The 19,598-nt window shown below is 40.9% G+C and overlaps 1 protein-coding gene across 3 annotated transcripts in view; it reads right to left on the reverse strand.

The window, feature by feature from the left end:
* Window positions 1-19,598, reverse strand: part of MCM10 (minichromosome maintenance 10 replication initiation factor) — a 36,897-nt gene that overhangs the window by 7,591 nt on the left and 9,708 nt on the right. For all 3 annotated transcript variants that reach the window (XM_070500885.1, XM_014850194.3, XM_014850196.3), the window contains exons 6-18: window positions 19,171-19,342; window positions 17,168-17,333; window positions 15,260-15,427; window positions 13,935-14,051; window positions 13,306-13,505; window positions 11,569-11,669; window positions 10,847-10,957; window positions 10,642-10,759; window positions 8,506-8,734; window positions 7,244-7,388; window positions 6,483-6,601; window positions 4,630-4,743; window positions 2,529-2,674 (exon numbers count right to left, since the gene is read on the reverse strand). In XM_070500885.1, coding sequence (XP_070356986.1) covers window positions 2,529-2,674; window positions 4,630-4,743; window positions 6,483-6,601; window positions 7,244-7,388; window positions 8,506-8,734; window positions 10,642-10,759; window positions 10,847-10,957; window positions 11,569-11,669; window positions 13,306-13,505; window positions 13,935-14,051; window positions 15,260-15,427; window positions 17,168-17,333; window positions 19,171-19,342 — 1,906 coding nt within the window. The remainder of the gene's footprint in view (window positions 1-2,528; window positions 2,675-4,629; window positions 4,744-6,482; window positions 6,602-7,243; window positions 7,389-8,505; window positions 8,735-10,641; window positions 10,760-10,846; window positions 10,958-11,568; window positions 11,670-13,305; window positions 13,506-13,934; window positions 14,052-15,259; window positions 15,428-17,167; window positions 17,334-19,170; window positions 19,343-19,598) is intronic.

Genomic DNA, 19,598 nt, shown 5'->3' on the forward strand with positions numbered 1-19,598 from the left:
AACAATCAGAAAAACTGAATGAAATACAGAAATCATTTATGTGAAGGCACTAGAGAGTTGTTGAGACAAGAGCTAGGGGGCCTCAGAGTAGAACCCTTAAGAGAGGAGCTAACTTCTGTGGCCAATTTTGCCCTGGGAGCATTCACTGACTCTGGGCCAGGCAGGGAGCTGAGAACCTGACACTTTCCCTGGTGGAGGCCCACTGCGGGTAGAGGGCCACCAGCAGAACTCTCGCTGGAGACCTGGGGTTCTCAAACAATGGTTGATACTCCCTTTGGGATATTTGTCAAATTCCGGGCCTGTATGGGACACAAAGGCTAAAAACATAAGTGGAAGGCCTATGAAGAACAAGCAAGGTGCATTTTTTTTCTCTGGCAGTTGTGGGAACCACACATCAGCATCTGAACACATCGGCTCTCGGAAAACCACGAAAGGCCAGGGAGTAAGCAGAATCAGACTGCACCTTATTTACCAGGTCTCCAACCCAGTCCTGACTCACAGTCCCTGCAGAGTAGGGTGTTAGGCCGGACCAAGGGAGCGCGAACCCTCCAGGGAGAAAGACAACATCAGCGCCACCCCATAGTTTTCATACACGTGGTCTGACATTCAATAAATGCAACCCTAATTGAAATTACAGTTGGAGTTTTTTGAGAATTTAATAAACTTACCCTAAAATTCATGAAGATAAATACATGAAAATCTAAGTTAATATTGAAAAATAAAAGAAAAAAGGGGTAGGGAAAATCTAAGACAACACCCAAGAAGTCAGACAGTGCAGAGTTGGCTCCAGAACAAGCAGATCAATGAAAGGGACAGAGAGCTCAGACACTGACCCCACGTACACATGGAAACTTAATATGTCCCTGGGGTAGTCCAAATCAACGAGAGGAAAGAGGGAACTCTCCAGTATATAGTAATGGGGGAAATGGCTCACTATGTGGACAAAAAAATATTTGCAGGTGACCTTAGACCACGTAGAAAATGGATTTCCCGAATAACTGAAGACACAAATGTGAAAGGTGTATGACGTCGAGAGAAAAAAATGTAGAAGAATATCTTTGTAATTTGGGAGGCGGGATGGGGTGAGCAAGAAACTTAAATAAAACACTGTAAAAGCATATTACAATGTAAAAAAAAATCCCCTAATGATTTACTTATTTTTAAAATCTTACGTTTTTTATTTTATTGAGGTCACATTGGTTTATAATATTATGTAAACTTCCCTAACGATTTAAATTAAATAAATATCAACAGTTGGTAAAAATATATTTGCAATGATTAAAACTAAAGGGGACTAAGATCTTCAATACACAAGGAACATCTGCAAATAAACAAGAGAAAAGAAACCCCCATAGGAAAATTAAGTAAGAGATAATAGATCATTACAGAGGAGGAAATTCAAAAAGCTACAAAGCATATGAAAAGATAGTCAAAATATCAAAAACCAGACAAATAAAAATACAAAAAAAGATAGGCTATCTCTTTGGGAAAAATGTCAGGAAAGATAGAGATCCTCGTGTTTGCCCAAAGGGAGTGCAGGTGGTACAGGCATCCTGGAGAGCGACCTGGCACCACTTAGTTGGTTCAACTCCTGGGTATATGCCCAAGAAACTCTTACACCAGACTCCAAAAGGACACGTAGGGGAGAGTGGAGGGTGCCAGAAGTGAGCTGGGCATCCAGAGATGGCGTGATGGGTGCTGAGCATGGAGGACTATTATTACGTAGAAATAACAGACTAGATGCACATAGCAAATAGATGCATCCTAGAAACAGAACCAAGCAAAAAGAAAGAAAAGGAGACATAACTTGGTAACCAATTATATAAAATAAAAATGCCTGCCTATAAAACAGTATGCATTTTACAAGAAAACCAACAAGAGGACGCCATTAATCATATTAGAATAGTTGATTCTAGGGTTAAAGGACACGATGGCAGTGAGGAAGGGGATGAAAGGAATACATAAACAGGATGAGGAGGGCCTGAATGGACCAGGGACCATGTACTACAAACTCCACAGGGTGTCATGTACATGGACTTCTATGTGAATGATGCCCCTTGAGTGGTCCAGCACAGCAGCTCTGCCTCTGGATCTGAAATCCCCCCAAAAAGCAAAAACAAAAACAAGCAAAATACCCTTAAAACACAGATATTCGTATATTAAAAGTATCTTAAATGGATAATTCCTTAGGGCAGAGAAAAAAAATCCCATCTCCTATCCCCCAACACACATATATTCACCATCTCACCCTACCCATACTTCAGTTATTTATTCAACAAACATTTTTGAGGACCTACTATGGGTCGGGCACTATACTAAGTACTGAGGATACAGCAGTGAAAAAGGCAAGGTCCCTCCCTCCAGCAGCTTTCAGGGATATCCAGGAGCTGTAAGAAGTCACAGAAATAAGGCCTGACCCTCACCAAGGACTGTTCAATGTTCCAGTGGAACAGCATCATGCAGGAATTGGAAAAAGGGGTGAAGGACCCTAGATGGGACAAAAGACCCTACCTAGGCAATTCTCATACCTGCAGTGCTTTTGGGGGAGTCTGTCAAGGGAGATGCTTCTGTTTCCACAGGGACACTTGAAAAACCTCTTGACGCCGTCATGCCAGTGGTAGTCGTGCTGTTCACTGATGCAGGTCTCCAAAGGTTTGAAGTGGGTGTAGGCACACTGCATAAAACCGACAGAAGGGCAACATCCGGTCAAGAGCTTTGAAGGAGAAGCTGGCTAGCTGCTACGAGGGCACTCTGCTCTCTTGTCACCACCCAGGACGTGCTGGTGGAGTCACTACCACATCTTCCAGCTGTGGCAATTTCTTGACTTTCCCTCCTACTGATACCACTTTATCTCATGTTTGCCCCAATTACCGGCCAGGTGTGATGTACACAAGAACCTTCCACGACATCAAGAGAATAGCAGCAGCAGAGGCAGAAAAGTATCAGAAACCTTTAAAAGGCTTTGGTTGATCTGTCCTATATTTGTTGTCGCCCCTTGATTATAGGACACTGAGGTGTGGGGCCTAATTAGGAAGGCTGATCAGCAGCTCTTTCATTTTCTCTTATATGGCCTCTGAAAAGGATGTAAGTTTATTACCACTCCTATTTCATAAGCAGCAAAACCAATGTATTAAGCAATTCGCTTTTAATTTTGATCCTCAAAAGGACCAAAGAGAACAAGAAATGGTGGGTGAAGGTCAAAATAGTTGCCAGGACAGTGCAATGCAATTTCTCATAATTACATTGAGTCTAGATAACTCTCGGTTCTGGCAACCTCAAAGGGGACAGAACAGAGTGGTATGCCAGCCGTGGTAGGCAAAAAATAATCCCCCCCAAGAGGGACACCCCCTAATACTTGGAACCTGTGAGTCTGTTAGGTTACATGCGAAGGGGAATTAAGGTTAGTAATTAGTTGGTCTTAAGGTTGGGAGAGTATCCTGGATTGTCCAGGTGGGCCCAATGGAATCACAAGGGTCCTCAAAAGTGGAAGTGAGACACAGAGGAGGAGGTCGGGGTGACTCGACGAGAGGGTTCAACCTGCCATTGCTGGCTTTGAAGATGAAGGAAGGGGCCACAAGCCAAGGAATACAAGAGCTCTAGAAGCCGGGAAAGGCAAGGAAACAGATTCTCCCCTAGAGGCTGCGGAAAGGAACGCAGCCCTGCCACAGCTGGATTAGGGCCACGGGAGACCCACAGAGACCTGTGACCTACAGAACTGTAGGACAATAAATTTGCGTTGTTTTAAGCACTAAAATGGTCATCATTTGTTACAGCAGCAACAGGAAACCTATACATCAGCAACATCCTCAGGGCTGCCACTTTGTCAGAGCAAAAGCTATCATCTGAGGTAAAATCTTGATTTACCCTCCAAGGTCTGAACTTTCTCAAGGAAGCCCTACCTTTTGGCAGCAGCTGGTTCAGGGCTGCTCCCTAAATGTAAAGGAGAATATAAGGTTTTAAAAGGAACAAAGATGGAGAAAATTGGAAAACACTAAGCCTCTTCCTCCTCTTACACATGTTTATGGGCCGATTAGCCACGTAGGTAGACTTAAAATGAGCGGTAACGGAAGGGATAGTATCTTGCAAGAACTTTTTTTTGCCATTTTTCAGTAATGTGGAGGAATAGAGGATTTAGAATTTTCTAACAGCTTTAGGGTAAAACTTCTGCAAACAGAGACAATAATACCATTCACACTCTGCCTGGAGATTCAACTTAGTAGATTAAGCCCTGAGGAGAAAGGGACAATAGTGATGGATCATAACATGATGTCCAGGGTCTATGAACTATGGACTGAGGATGTGCTGGAAACTTGAGAGGGAGAGATAAGAATAACTTGGGTCCATGGGTAAAGGAAAGAGGTGTGAGAGGCTCATCCACAGAACTGGGAGCTGTGGTCCAGTGAGAGGAGAATCTCACTACAAACGCTCGGCCATCAGAGCTTGGTGCCAGGTCAGCAGGAAGCCAGGTCCTGGTCTACCACAGACAGTTTGTTTTCCAGCCTAATTAAATGACCCATGCAGGACTCCAATCACAAGACATGGCCCCCACATCTCACAGATTTTTCAGATCCTCCTGAGTGACAACAGCACAAAACAAGGCCCACAGTTAGAGCCATCTTCTGCACTCACCGTCTTGCATGTCACTACTCGACATTTCACTTCTCTGATGTTTCTCATCTTTTCTTCCATTTGTTCTTTTTTCACCAGTGGCTCAAAATAGCGTTCCTGCAGCTCAGCCTCGGCCTAAATGACAAGGCATACAGGAGACCTTGTACCAAATCCAATACATATTCTGGCAGCAGTTTAATAAGAATCAAAATAGAACTGATAAGACAAGCTGTTATAAGGACTTGATAATAGTTCAGTGAACTGCACTCCAAAAGATGATCATAAGTAGACACAAGCTCTTCATTTGCAAAAAAAGATGATGTACCTTTTTGGTGATTTTTAAAACACTAAATATAGCCTTAAAATACTAACATTATTAACAGTGTCATCATGTCAAGTATGCAGCAGAAGGGAATTATTTCTACTGTTCCAATACAGACTCAAGCTATGGAAGGTATTCACCGCCCCCACAGAGACAACAACCTGGTCTATCCAATACTCTTCTCCAGACCAAGCACTTGGTACGAGCAATCCCTGGTGGTTTGGAACAACAGGAAGTAGGCATGAGGGCGGAGATATCTGCAGCAAAATGTGGTCACAGCTCTGCAGTTAGTGCAGCTACACAAGGCACAAGGACCCAAGGCCTTCAAGGGCCACAAGAGGGAAGGAGCACAGTTCTACAGCCTTTCAGGGTCAGCTTGAGCATTTCTCCTGACTTTCTAGTAGAAAGATACAATATATAACTATATTTGTTAGGGATTTTTTAATCAAAAGAAGGGCAGATCATTGAGTAGCAGCACTAAAACGGGACGATACTGTCCCTAGGGAACATTTTGAAAATATGTAGGAGCACTTTTTTTTGTTATCCCAATGACTGCTACCCCTGCTACCGGCAGGGACCACGGATGCCACGTCTTCTGCAAGACACGGAACAGTCCCCTACAACAAAGGATTCTTCTGAATGTTCTACGGGACATCCACATGGATGAAAACCCTGATTATAACCCTCGAATTTATCAGCTTTATATATAATATACACAATACTTGTGCACGGTTTTAATGTCATAGACTATTCCAAGAGTCCAACTAGGCAACTCCTGTGTATATGGAAGGACAACTGTACTTTAGTGTCTTCAAAAGTTTCCCAGGATTATTCACTGTTTAAAAAAAAATGACATCGTCAAAGAAATAGCCCCACGGTATTTAACTTACCAAGAAAACACACCTAATGGGCCTTCCTTTCTAGTTGTCTCACTGACACCTAGAAAGCCAAGCTCTGACTACTTCATCATTTCTTCCCGGGTAGTTGGCCCACATATTTACATAAAGAAATACATATTTTTAACATAAGTATCTTGCTTCTTTCTTCTTTACATTACAGCTAGGATATAATATTGATATTTTTGAAATCACTAGTTAAATAATTTACATTATCCACAAATTTTATTTCAGGATAATAAGGGAGCAATATGAAATACGTTATTAAAAAGGGGCACTGGGAGAGTAGGGTTGATTTAGTGCATTTGAAATGCCAGTATCAAAATATGTGAACGGAAAATTCCTTCCCCTACTTCAAGGCAGAAAATAGTAGCTAGTGGTGAACCATTTACACATAATTTCACACCCATAAGTACTGGTAAACATTTTTATAACAGTGAGGTCTATTTAAATAATGTTAAGTGATGCTCTTCAATGCAAGGACCAAGGTGAAATTAAAATCTATTAGAAGTATTCCTATTCTTCAAAGCAAACTCAAACTAAGTGACCCATAGCTACATCCTGGTTTAGGTAAAAGCAGCAGATTCTTAGTCCCACGACAAAGTGCCTCAAGTCTGAAGGACACCTCTGTCATGTTTGATTTTTTGGGCTTCTACCTCTTTTAGGATCCCTGTGTGCCTTGATTTTGCTTTTAGAATTTTCTGAAATTCCTCAGATTCTAGATAGGAAAGTTGTTCTCTCCTTTTCTTCCGGGCAGGTTCCAGTTCATCCTCAGCTAGAGCAGAAAGAAAATAACATGAGCTGTTAGGGGAATTCCAGAAAGCCAGCCATGGACTCAGCCTCCCCATCCTCCCTGCCTCTGCCTAGCAGGCCCTTCAAACTTCATTTACCCAACTTGGTACCAGCAAAGGAAGGCTCTTAAGAAAGGAGCTGAGAAGTAGAAACTAGAATATGGCGGTGGGGGCGGGGGGGATGGAATTTGACCACTAGATTAGAATCTTTTTCACCTTAAAATAGGAGCTGATTATGATAATAGATAACAATAACAACAAAATTGCTATTTACAAACTGAGGTTAAAATGACATTACCAACTTCAGAGTTTTAAAAATACAAATAGGGCAACTCAAAACAAAGGAATTCTACTTCCTGCAAAGTAAATCTTTATACTAATATATGTACAAAGTTCCAATGAACAACTCTTTTCTTGAGTTTTCAAATTGTGCATAATTTCATTTCAATTTAATGTGATTATAAACAACAATTAGTTCCAGTTGTGGAAATTCTATTTAGGCGTTCTGCAGAGACGTAAACTGAGGTAAAAGAATGAATTTTGCTGTCAAGGATGCTGGTTATGGTCTAGAACATTTTCTTTATAAGCAGTTTCTCTTTCTCATTGCTAACTGACATTTGCAGTACCTTGAGGAGAAGATGTGTTGTTATTTTCTACACGTTCCTTCACTTCCAGGAGATCCTGGGGGTCCTTTTGCTTCTTTTTAATGCCGTTTGGGTCTCTTTTTGTAAGAATCTGGCCTTTTGCCCTTAATTTGGTTATAGCAGCTAACTAGAAAGAAAGAAAAGAGAGGCAGATAAAAATCTAAAAGATGAGCTGGGCATCTACAGGCCCGCACACCTTTCCAGTTACTACCAGTGAATTCTGGCTGTTCTCAAATATAAAGTGGCAAAATATACCTTCATTCTACTGACTGTTATTAACACAACTATTAAAATTGAAAAGCATGGGAGACAGGTCCATAAGGTAATAAATAAAGTCTAAGCTTATCTAAATCTTGACAGTTAATTTAACATCACCTAGTCTGCAGGCTTCCAGACCCATAGAGGAACCACGCAAACAATTTGGAAGTTTGTTTTAGAATCAGACAGAGTTAGGCTAGAATTCCAGCTCTGCTACTTACTAGTCGGTAATCTTAGTTAAATTTTCCAGCATCAGTTTCTACATTTATAAAATGGGGATGATAGCAGTTACTTATATTTTAGGGTTGTAGGTGTATGGATGAAATGAGGTAACACACGCAAAGCACGTACCTGTAGATAATAAATAGCATGTATGCATGTATCATAGGTACAGAGTAGTAATAAATATGTTCAGTTGCTGTTATTATTATTACTGTAGGTACGGCCTTGGATTGTAGCTAGCTCTTCATGTGGTTAAAGCTATTAACTAGAACAAAGAACAGAGAGGCTCAAGTTGGCTCCAGTGACTCAGCAAGGGGAGAAGTGGAACGTTCTGAGCAGGTGGGGTTCTGAGGGCCCCCAACTCCCACTTCAATCAGAGCAACTCGGCTTTTCTCCGTCTAAACACTGGGCTTCTGTGCAAGATTTCTTTTGAAGAAGGATTCTTTAAACCACTATTTTACAGTCTTGCCTCAACAATTCCAAGAACCTTTTTCTCTAATGTCAGTGTCTCCAGCTGTAAAACAATACCTTCTTCTAGGCCTGCCAAGAAACAGCATTGAGATAATGGCTAACTTTCCCAGGTTAAATTAAGGGAATTATGGTGACACCGTTTTATCATTTGAAATTCCTTTGATTCTAACTACGACGATCAATAAACAGCTATTAGGTGTCAGTCTTTCCTGCTCATAGGTATATAGCTTGAAATTCCAGCTACGTCTTGGAGAATGCAAATTCAAATGTTGCAGAAAACAGATGCCAGTTACCTTTTTGGCTTCTGCTACAGCACTCAGTTTTGGTCTTGGTGGTGGTGACTCATCAAAAAAGAGAACATCATCTCCTTCCAGGATGCCCCGCCCAAGCTTGGGCATCTGTGTGGCAGGGGTTCCTTCCAGCCTGGGGAACTCAGCCCCCGTTCGTAGGGACTGAGAAGGAGGCTGTCGAGAAGAGGATGGCACAGCTGGGCTCTCAATCTCCCTTGAGTTCTGGAGAAATCTTTAAAGAAATATGCAGTTACAAAATGTGTAAGCACCAAATGAAAAGACTGTGAGACTGTGGGCAGGCCACCAGCTTGTAAGTAGTTGTTAATGAAATAATTTCCCCTCCTTGGTTAATAATTCAAATTAGCACATAATAAAGAACAACATTAGCTTCACTTCCTCTTCAGTTAACTGGTTTTTCAATGAAAAAGCTCTAATTGCTTTACCAAGTTAGAGCTGCTTACTATTTTTATCAGTTGGCTTTCCAGTGGGTACCGTCTATAGAACACAGCCCTGGGCTTGAGATATGGACTGTGTTCCTAGCCCTCTGGTTGGCTCTGGACCCTTAGGAGCTCACCAAATCTCTGTATTTTAGTTTACCCTACCGGGAAGAGATAACATGTGTTACGTTTGGAAGTCCTTAACAGAAAGGCGATAGCATTCACACCGTGATTATTTTATATACAGTTATAAGGGCTATTTAAAAACAACACACCTCAGAAATCATCTAGTCCAAACCTCACATTATAGACGAAGTCAAGGCTCAAGACCCCAGTGCTCATACATATCAGGCTCAGGACTAGTATGGGTAACCCTAGGCCAGTATTCTTTACACTACCACATATCCACTCTTGCAAGCTCTAGGCTGAGTGTGCAAATTGCCTATCAGATCCTGCCCAAAGATATGTTTTGTTTGGTCAGCAAAATTCTGAAAAACTTCAAATTGTAAGGCCTGTAAACTGACAGGTGCTCTCTATTTCCCACAAGGTCGACAACTCCATACATATTTTTATGTGTGTGTATGTCTGCGTGTATATATACAGTCATGCACCACATAGTGACGTTTCAGTCAACAACAGATCCATATACAACAGTGGTCCCGCGAGATTAACACCATAGTGCCTAGGTGTGTAGTAGCTATACCATCCAGGTTTGTGTAGGTACACTCTACGATGTTCGCACAACGAAATCCCCTAATGACGCATTTCTCAGAACATGTCCCCGTTGTTAAGCAACACATCACTGTATACGTTTATGTCACCTGCAGGCACGTGATGAATACCTACACAGATATCCCATCAGCACCTCAAACTAACCTGCCTGAGGCCAAACCCAGTCTCTTATTTTTCCAAAGCATTTCCTCTTGACTTATAATTGACTCTCCTTTTCACGGAACCATCCACCTTTCAGCAGCAGCCCAGATGTGGGAGAGCATCATGGTTCCACATTGGAACAGAACAGGTACGAGTTCAAAACTGGGCTCCCTCACCTCTAGTTCTCTGACCTTCAGTGACTTTATTCATAAAACAAGGATAACAGTACCTTCCAGATTACTGTAAGGACCGAACGAGACACTGTACTTATGCAGTGTACAGCTTGATGCTCAGTACATGTTAACCGCCCATAAACAGTAGCTCCTATTATTATTCAGACAACTTGAGTTCAGGAATCTTTGATTCATCTACCTTCCACATCCATTTCCACTTGTTTTTACCTCAAAATGACTCTCCATTGCAATGTCTCACTTTTATCATTTACCTGAATAATTCCAGTATCTACTCATTGGCTCTGTCTGTAATTAAAAACCTAATTGTGGGAAAACTGAAAAATGGGAGTCAAACAGGTCAACACGTGCTTTCCCCTTTCACAAAACCCTCTTCCAATTTTCCTCTCTTCTCTTTTCCACGGTGATATTAATTACTGCAGCCTGTACCACTGGTCTCAGGATTCACTAGCAAACATCAGAAGTATATAACTTTAAAATGCTATTTAGATGATGTTAAAATTCTTTCAAAACTTCCAAAGTTAAAAAGGTAGGCAACCACCCAGAATCTAAAGTTGCAATTTTGAAATCTCTTCAGACATTCTGAGGATTCCTGAGATGATGATCCAAACGAGGAAGAGCAAACCCGTTACTCTCACCGTTTCTGTATTTCTTCTGATTTCTTTTTCCTCATCTCCAACATACACTGCTTCTGTTGCTTCAAGAGGGCTGACGCCGAGATAGACCGGAAAGCAGGTTTTGGGCTCCCCATGATCCCTGAAACACAAGCCACAGACTGGAGGGGTTCCCAGAGGCCACGAGAACTCAGGTGTGGACGCTAGAGCAGGGGCGGGCTGACTCTACCTGATGACTTGGCTTTGGCTAAATGTTGTTTCAAGTTTCTGGCTCCAAACGTTGGCAATTTCATCAGTTCCCTGAATTCCTCAGAGCAAGACAAGCTCTTCTGGGGTATTCCTGGAATACACAGGCATCAGCTTTAGAAGATTCAAAATTCAGACCACTTGATGTCAAGTGACATCACTTTTTAAACTCTGGTTCATAACTTAGTTACTTGCAAATGAAGCAGATGAACTATCAAGAGGAAAAAAACCCTTAACCTCTAACATCAGACTAGTAGGACTATAAGGGCATGACAAATTTATCTTATTTCAAGTAATGATTAGAATGCTGCTATCTGTGGGGTACACTATTTCTGGAATATGCACCATGGGCAAGGGGCCATGCTAGACCTTAATCACTGTTATGAACAAAGCCCCAAGTACAGGGTGGAGCTGGCATTCTCTGACGAGGACCCTGACGCTACTGATTCTAATGCTGGACACTAAGAGTTAGACCCAGGTACGACAAATTTCAAAAGCATACCAAGCTAAGAAAGCTAAGATTCATATGCTGACTTTTCTTAAGATGCTCCCAAATGAGCTTAATTCCTTCAGCTTAGACCATATCACTCATTGAGCATAGGTGACAAGTGGACACCTATAACTTAGAATGGAACTGACCATTTTCAATCCTAGACTACACATTTAAGCTGGAGAAAGAAATGTAGTATTGAGCAAGAAAATTACCGAGTTTTTGCTGAGTTTCCTGGATGATCAAGTCTGTGCCTTTAACGACCAGATTAGTTAAAGTGGTTTGAATCTTCTTTTTAGGAGCAACAGCTGCTGCACTGAAATGAAAAGATTGCCCCCCAAAAAGAAAATCACTGAACTTCAATGCTCTCACGAGGTAAAGAAGCTGCAGACATATTCACTTATTACAAACTGTCAAAATTTCTCAAAGCACAGTATTAAGTACACTTTCTTAATACCATGGCCCCGTGTATGCATTATGTCACAGATGTAAAACAAGAGGCAACCTACACATTTGCTTGAAGGCCTTTCTCAAAGGGCAATTTGGCAAAAGAAATAAAAAATGAGCCATAACTTTGATCAGGTAGGAATTATCTTAAAATAATCAAGAACTATGCAAAAATTTAGGATATTAACATAAGCCTTGTCTGCACTATTAAAAGTCGGAAATAGCCTTAGTGTTTAACCATAAGGAATTGTTTAAACAAATTATCAGAGCCATGCAAAAGAATACTATGCAGCCACTAAAAATAATGCCATAAGTGAATAATCCACAAGAAAAACAGTCATTATTTTATGTGGAAAAAAAGGAGGTTGCAAAGTCTGGGCACAGTATAATCTCACTTTATATTATTAAAAATATAAATATGGGGGGCTGGCCCCGTGGCCGAGTGGTTAAGTTCGCACGCTCCGCTGCAGGCGGCCCAGTGTTTTGTTGGTTCGAATCCTGGGTGCGGACATGGCACTGCTCATCAAACCACGCTGAGGCAGCGTCCCACATGCCGCAACTAGGACCCACAACCAAGAATATACAACTATGTACCGGGGGGCTTTGGGGAGAAAAAGGAAAAAAATTAAAAAAAATCTTAAAAAAAAAAAATATATAAATATGGGGAGAAAAACACCACCAAGAAGTATATATTACATACCAAGGAACTAACAGTAATCCAGGTGGTAGAATTATAGACAGTTTTTATTGTTTCCTTTTGGCTGAATTATACATATATGTACTCCTTACAACATATGTGTATTGCTTTCTGCAGTTTGGAAAAATATAGAAATTATTTTAAATATTAAAAATGTGCTTGACATTACAAAATGGGCAGGAAGTATGAGTCTTCTTGCCAAATTTCTGCTGGATTGGGAACAAAACCTATGTGTTGTTCTTGGACAAACTGCAGCTCCCTTGTGCCAGATCCCCACCTGTCATATCCTCAGATGTGCTTTCCACAATATGGTGACAAGGCCATCGATCACCTAGTTCAGGGACTCTATGAAGAGGCCGGGATCCCCGGAAGAGAGGCCTTGAATGCCTGCCTCAGCAGCATCCGCTCCTGTGCAGCTTCACTGCATATCCCTTCACTGAATTAAATGTGGGTTCCACGAGGTCTGCAACCTCACTCTAATAGTCGCGAGGGAAATGATTTAAAGGATGTCAACGCTGTGATTAACACTCTTTTAAGGGCCAATCAGCCCTGAGAGAGTTGCACTATTCATGTCAGAAGCCAAAGAGGAAGTGTGGGCTCTATAGACCATCATGAAACAACTCAATTTCTTCCCGCTCCTTGTGTTTTCCTCTCTGAGAATAAAAGACGCCCTCATCTACCTTGCTCCAGGCAGTGAGTTATGCACAAGGTCTTCCAGGACCGTTACAGAAACATACAACCACTGAGTTTATTTTTATAAGATGACAAGGAAGATCCTTATCCCAAAGAAGTCCCAAGAATGTCTTACATTGAGGCTGCGTACGATGCCGAAGAAACCCCTCCGTAGTAAAAACCATCCTGACACAGCCGTTCTTTTAGGCTGATGCCTTTGCGGGCAAACTTTTTTGGAATTCGTCCTCCGGAGAAAGTGGACTGCAGGTCAGCTCGCTTGGCACTGAGCTTCTTGTACTGGGCCTGGATGTGATACTGACAGTATTCACAGTCGTTCTGCAAAAACGAAGAGGGGCTGCATCAGGATTAGGGCAACAGGCTGGGGAACAACACAAACAGACACAGTTTCTTTCCCCGACCTACAGAGAGCACTATTCTGTGTGCAGAGCCCTCCCTGCTGACCCCCAAGATTGTTCCCATAGTGCAGCTATGCAGTGACTAAGAGGAAGAAGTTCTTCCCTTGAATTCCTTGTAAAGCTCTAGTCCAGTGAAAGAAAAAAATGACATTGTTGGCTGCTTTTGCCCTCTTTCTACAACAGAAATAAAATCAGCTTCTAGGATGAACCTCGAAAATGTTATGCTATGACTCTTCCCAATATGTAGGAAACTCAGTTCCAAGTTGGTCATTACAGCTAAAGTACCTACAATTTATTCTTAATAGCTCCCTTCTTTAGCAGAAACCACCCTAACAAGGCTGAAACTAACCAAATTAACAGTCTGTGTACATGGTTCTCCATTCTTCTTCTTTGCTTTACAGGTTCCCAGGTCAAGAGCTTCACCCATGATTAACACCTTTTGAGGATGATCAATAGATAAGCATACCTGTAGAAAAGAGGTGGGGCAGGAGTTAAAAGCAGACAAAGGCGTAGCCTTGTATCAGCAAGAATGGATAAAAGAAGGTTTGGTGTGAGTTAAGAACGCTCTATCAGGCTATAGAAATGTAAAACCAATGCTGTATGACAGTTTTAGAAATGGGAAGTGGAGAAGACACATTTAGTTCTCTACCCAATATCCACTCTCTCCTACAGCTTTGTTGGCAGAATCTTGATTTTATTTGGGCTGGCAAATGCTCAGCCTCCGGTGCGGGACCCTGTTCCCAGTTTTCCCAGTATTCCTGTAGTGATGGTCATGTACTGTGGTGGTCATGGCCGATGAGACAGAAGCAGGAATCGGTAGATCAGGTAGCTGGGAAAGCTTTTGCTTTCCTGATAAAAGTAGATAGAGGAGGCTGGCTTACTTCCTGCTCTGAATGCAGATGTGATGGCTAGAGCTTCAAAGCTGTCCTATGACCAAGAGGAAAAGGCTGAGCAACTCATAGACCCTAGCCCTGACATTACTATACTGCCCATATCTGGATAATTTATTATCCAAGAAAAACAAATCCCCACCATTTACTGTTAAAAAAGAAACAGCAGTGAAGTTTTTCTGTTACTTGTAGCCAGACACATTTGTAATAAATGAAGATTTGTTGCCATTCTCTGGTGAAAGCAAGGAATGCAATAACTTTGTCTCTCACTCCTCCTGATGATAATTATCTACATTAGAGAGAAGTTTTTTTGATGGGTCAGGTGGAGAAATTGTCTGTTGCTATACATAGCGTATCCAGGTTTGCAATTTGCAAGAGATTCACAGGGTAGTACCCAAACTCTAATGCTGCTTGAGAAGATGAAAATTCACTTTGAAAATGGAAATTCCCAAGTTGCAGCTATGGCTGTACTAACTAATAGAGCAAAGTTCCCTCAGCTATAAAACCTTGCTTTATGGATGCCACCACGGAAATTTATGAAAGAGATCTAAGGAGACCTGAGTTTAAGAGTTCAAATAACTCCAGGAACCTTGGAACTAATTTGAAAACATATAACGAAAGAAGCTGATAAAATTCAGAATATTGGTGGGTGAGGAATAAACAAAAAAACAGACATAAAAGCACGACTTATCACCTGGAGGTAAACCAATACAAATCTTTTTGATAGAACTCGGCTAAGTTGTAAAGACCAAAAAAAAAAAAAATCATGGAAACAGATTCTTACCTCCTCCGAACCATCCTTGGGCTTCATGGGGTTAGCGTTGAGCAGCCCTACGACAGTACCCTGCTCAGTCTTCCAGAGTTCTTTGTGAACTTCTCCAAACAAGAACAACGACACGTACCGAGTCAGGTCACGAAGATCATTCAGTCGCCAGATGCTAAATGTTTTCCCCTGGAACAAATACTTATTTTTAATAAATTTTGAACAATGGGTTACATTGTCTCCATTTATGGTCCAAGCGTTCCACTGTGAAAAAATATACAAGCAAAATCCACCCTGATAATACAATCATCAGAATATTTGTTAATTACAAATTAATCCCTTCTCTAGTATACCCTTCTCATTTTAAAGATGAAGGACAAGGGTGAAGTTAGGCAAGCCATTAGCTGACTTGTCACTAGAGTCTCTCATTCACAGCTCTAAACAGTCAGTGGGACAGCACCGCCTTCCTAGTCACACACATATGCACACACTCATGTTAAAAGGACAAGAGGAAGCTGTGGCACTACCATCTAATAACTTACTAATATAAATTTAGTAAATCTATTATTTATCACTGATTAATTATTAATATTAATAAGGAGGATTCAGCTCTGTTTCTAAATCTTTGCTTAGCTTAGAAGGAAAAACAAAAGCATCATTTAAAGAAAACAGGTTATGTTTAACTATAAAATTTTGGGAGTATTATTAAACATCTGAAGAATGCAACTCAAAATGCTGATCACTTATAATACGGACAAGCTCCACTTCCACAGTCTTTTTTTTAAACAAAATAATTTGAGTACTATTGAACCAAGCTATTTCACAGAGGCATCCCACAGTTGGTACAGTTCTAGGTGGTGGTAAGCTGTTGCCTGGACTCAGTGTTATAATTCTTCTTCCAAGGATTTGCACAATGCCTTTCTTGGAAGAGTTCAGATAAATTTCACACCTATTATTTCAATGTCACTATCACCACTTGTGATGTAATTTGTAACTTAATTGAGTGAAAACCAGACTTGTTCACGTTCACCTGGACAGCAACAAGGCTGGAGCAGGACTCAGAATCTAGAATTCAACTTCCGGTGTCAGGACTCATAAAAAATCTAAGGTTGGTCAAGATCTAAATTAGAGAATGAAATGAGTACTGAGCATGATTAATGGTAGTAGCTTAGAGCTGGGAGAGACTTTTGATATAATCAAAAGCCAGTTCCTTCATTTTATAGATAAGGAAATGGAGGCCCTTAAAGCAAGATTCAGGGTCAACCTAAGACCACATAACTAGTTAAAAGGGAGAACAAGGCTTAGAACCCAAGTTTTCTGACTTGCCACACCACAATATAATTTTCCCATTATGCTTCAATCAACTCTGATTTTAAAACTAGTTAGATCTTTTGTAATATCCATTAAATTAAATATACCATACTGTGCTGGAACAGGCCAGCAATTTCAGAACTTCTACAATTGACATCTTACATCTAGGAAGGCTCTTGAAGGATCTGTGAACTCGGGCTCTTTGATTACCCGCTCCTCTCCTCCACTCAAGGGATTATAGTGTCATAGGGGCAATCTTATTTTCTTACTTCAGGTGGAGTTTGATCTGCACACAAATCTCTACTAATTATTGCTTCCTGAAGGGGCTCTTACTCCTCTATGGGATCTGCCGCACTGCTTCATGTGTGGTGAAACTCAGTAAGAATGATTTGGACAATGAAAAGCCCAAAAAGCCTGTATAACCAGATCTTCTCTAAGTAGGGCATTCTGTATACATACCCTTCTCGGATACCAATCCTATGATGGTGTGGCAACTTGGGAACTTACTAGCAGTTACTTCAAAATGAAATAATGATGGGGTCTAGGTAACTAATCAAGAACACGGGCCCCACTGTCAGACTGTGATAGAGCAGCTAAGAAATCGATAAAACGGCTTACGCTGTTAGAACTCTGTGGAGTGATTTTCTTCAATATAACCCCAAATGTCACCCAGTCTATTTCTTCCAGCTTCTCACTTGCCATCTTTTCCTTGAGCTGAGACAGTCTGATCAGTTTTCGGCCAACCATTTTCTTGTTCATTTCTGTGGAGGACACTCGAGGCCGCCTGGGTCAAGAAATCAGCAATTAATAGGTTATTTTTCTACTAAGAGAGTATCTGGCACTTTAGGCTACTTAGAAGGGTGTTACAAGCAGAAATCTCTAAAGTGCGTATCCTCTGGGGGGCTTAGTTATGTAGTATGGACAAAGCACACATTTCCACAGTAGATAAATAAAAATAAGATAATTTTTAAAGCTAGCTTTGCACTCCTTGAATATAAAACTGGAGCTTGTATAGAAAACAAGAAAGATCACACTCTTTAAGTTCTTATAAACTATAATAATGTTATTCTCTTAAAAATAATCTATTTTCACTTTAATACAAAATCATAAATTGATACTAATAAATATTTACATTTCATCAATTCTACAAGAATTTCACAGCTTCTAGTATTTCTAATTGGATTTTTTAAGCCAACAATAAATAATAAAGCTTTGAATCTAGCTTCAATTAATGCATTCTTGTTCCTGACTGCACAAAAACTTGTGAATTTGCAAATTGCTTTTCTCTAGTAAAATATTACTAATTGTTCTGTGTTTGACTGTATAGTATACTCAAGAAAAAGAGAAAACTGGAAAAAAAAATGCCGTTTGACTATTTTAGAAGTCTTTTAGAATAGAAAGTCCTAGAGCTAGCTCTGAACAATGAAGAATATTCAAGAGAAAAACACTGATGTAGATGGAGAAATCCTTTTCTTTGCCTGATTTCTGTGAGCTAATAAATCAGTTACTATCGTACCATCCTTCGGAGTAATTTTTAGGGCCGGAGGTCCAGGTATAACAATTATAAAGAGACAAACAATTCTGTAATCCCCTCAATTTGCAGGCCCCCCAGAAGCTTTGGCTGAGTAGTCTCAACTCCGTCTACCTCCATTCAATTCACATGTGCAGTAAACGCACATCAGCAACATCCCTCATCATCCACGGGGAGTTTCAGCCAGGAACTGGCTGGGGCAGTATCATCTCAGGAGGGGCACGTTCACCTTGAAAAGGAACCTGCAGCCTCCTCAGTGAGAACCAGAGCTGTTGCTGTATTCCATCCCTCAGACCATCTCACGTGAAATTAAGATATTGAGTACTTTTTTCCATTTTGGCGAGTACTGAGTCTTACCATACACTTCTACTGCATGTTGGCAGCTACTTGGTCACCCCTTGCTTAATCAGATGACAAGGTTTAAGTGTTCTAGAGCGGCTGCACATGGCTACTCAGATGGACTGTCCTAAAAGCAATCAGGTCTCAGAGCAAGGATTATTGCTCTCCCCTGGGCTTCGAGAGAAAGAATAATGTAATAATGGAGGTGCAATGGAGTGGTGGTACACAGCACAGAAGACTCCAAGGTCCAGGCTTTTAGTTAAACTGATCCTGGGATTTATTTCTATTTTAACTGAAGATCTTAACTTCTCCACATATAAACGAGGAATATAAATTTGCCTTAAAAGTTATTAGGAAAAAAAAAGAGTACAGCTATTTTTCTTAACATCCAATACAAGATACTAGTATGTCAGTTAAACTGTAATAGCTCTATGTATTTAAAAAGTCTCTATCACTGTTTCTGTCAGTTTCTGATTAAGAATACTATTATTTGTCCATTTCCTTTTTACATACACGTTATCTTTTATTCATTATATAAAGAAAGTCATCCTTAAACATTTCATATGCAAGTGTATGAGTCAAATCCAGTGCTATATAGCTAGTCTTATCACCAACTTTTGTCGAGTTCAAGAGCTGTTGGTGTTGTGTGCATCTGCTGCACAAACACTATTTCTAAAAGGCTCAGTCCTCAGGAAGAGGAGGCATCCGTGGGGCCTATGAGCAGAGTGAGAGGGTTGTTCCGGTTACTGACCTGAGCCTCAGGCCAGAGAAGGCTTCCACGGAGACTGGCTGAGCCGGCTCCCCAGAATGCCTGGGGGTCCCTGTGCTCTGATCTCTAGTCATCCCATTAGGCTTGTTCCCAGGAGTCATTCGGAGTGGCTGGGAGGGTGCACTTGTCATCTTTGAAGATGAGCTTTTGGGATCTAGAAAATTAACACAAAAATTAAATCAAAAGAAAACCACACTAACTATAAAATTGTTTTTACAGAACTGTTTCTTTTTTAATCAACACAGGCAAGAACCAAATCTAGAGAGAGCAAAGGAAGTGCGTAGACCATTTCTGTACTACCCTCAAAATCTCCGTGGTATAGTCCAAAAGAACTTTCCACAACGATGGAAATGTTTTATACCAACACTGTCCAATACGGTCGCCATCAGCCACACGTGACCATTGATCAC

This window comes from Equus asinus, chromosome 29 (assembly GCF_041296235.1).
Source record: "Equus asinus isolate D_3611 breed Donkey chromosome 29, EquAss-T2T_v2, whole genome shotgun sequence".
Lineage (NCBI taxonomy): Eukaryota > Metazoa > Chordata > Mammalia > Perissodactyla > Equidae > Equus > Equus asinus.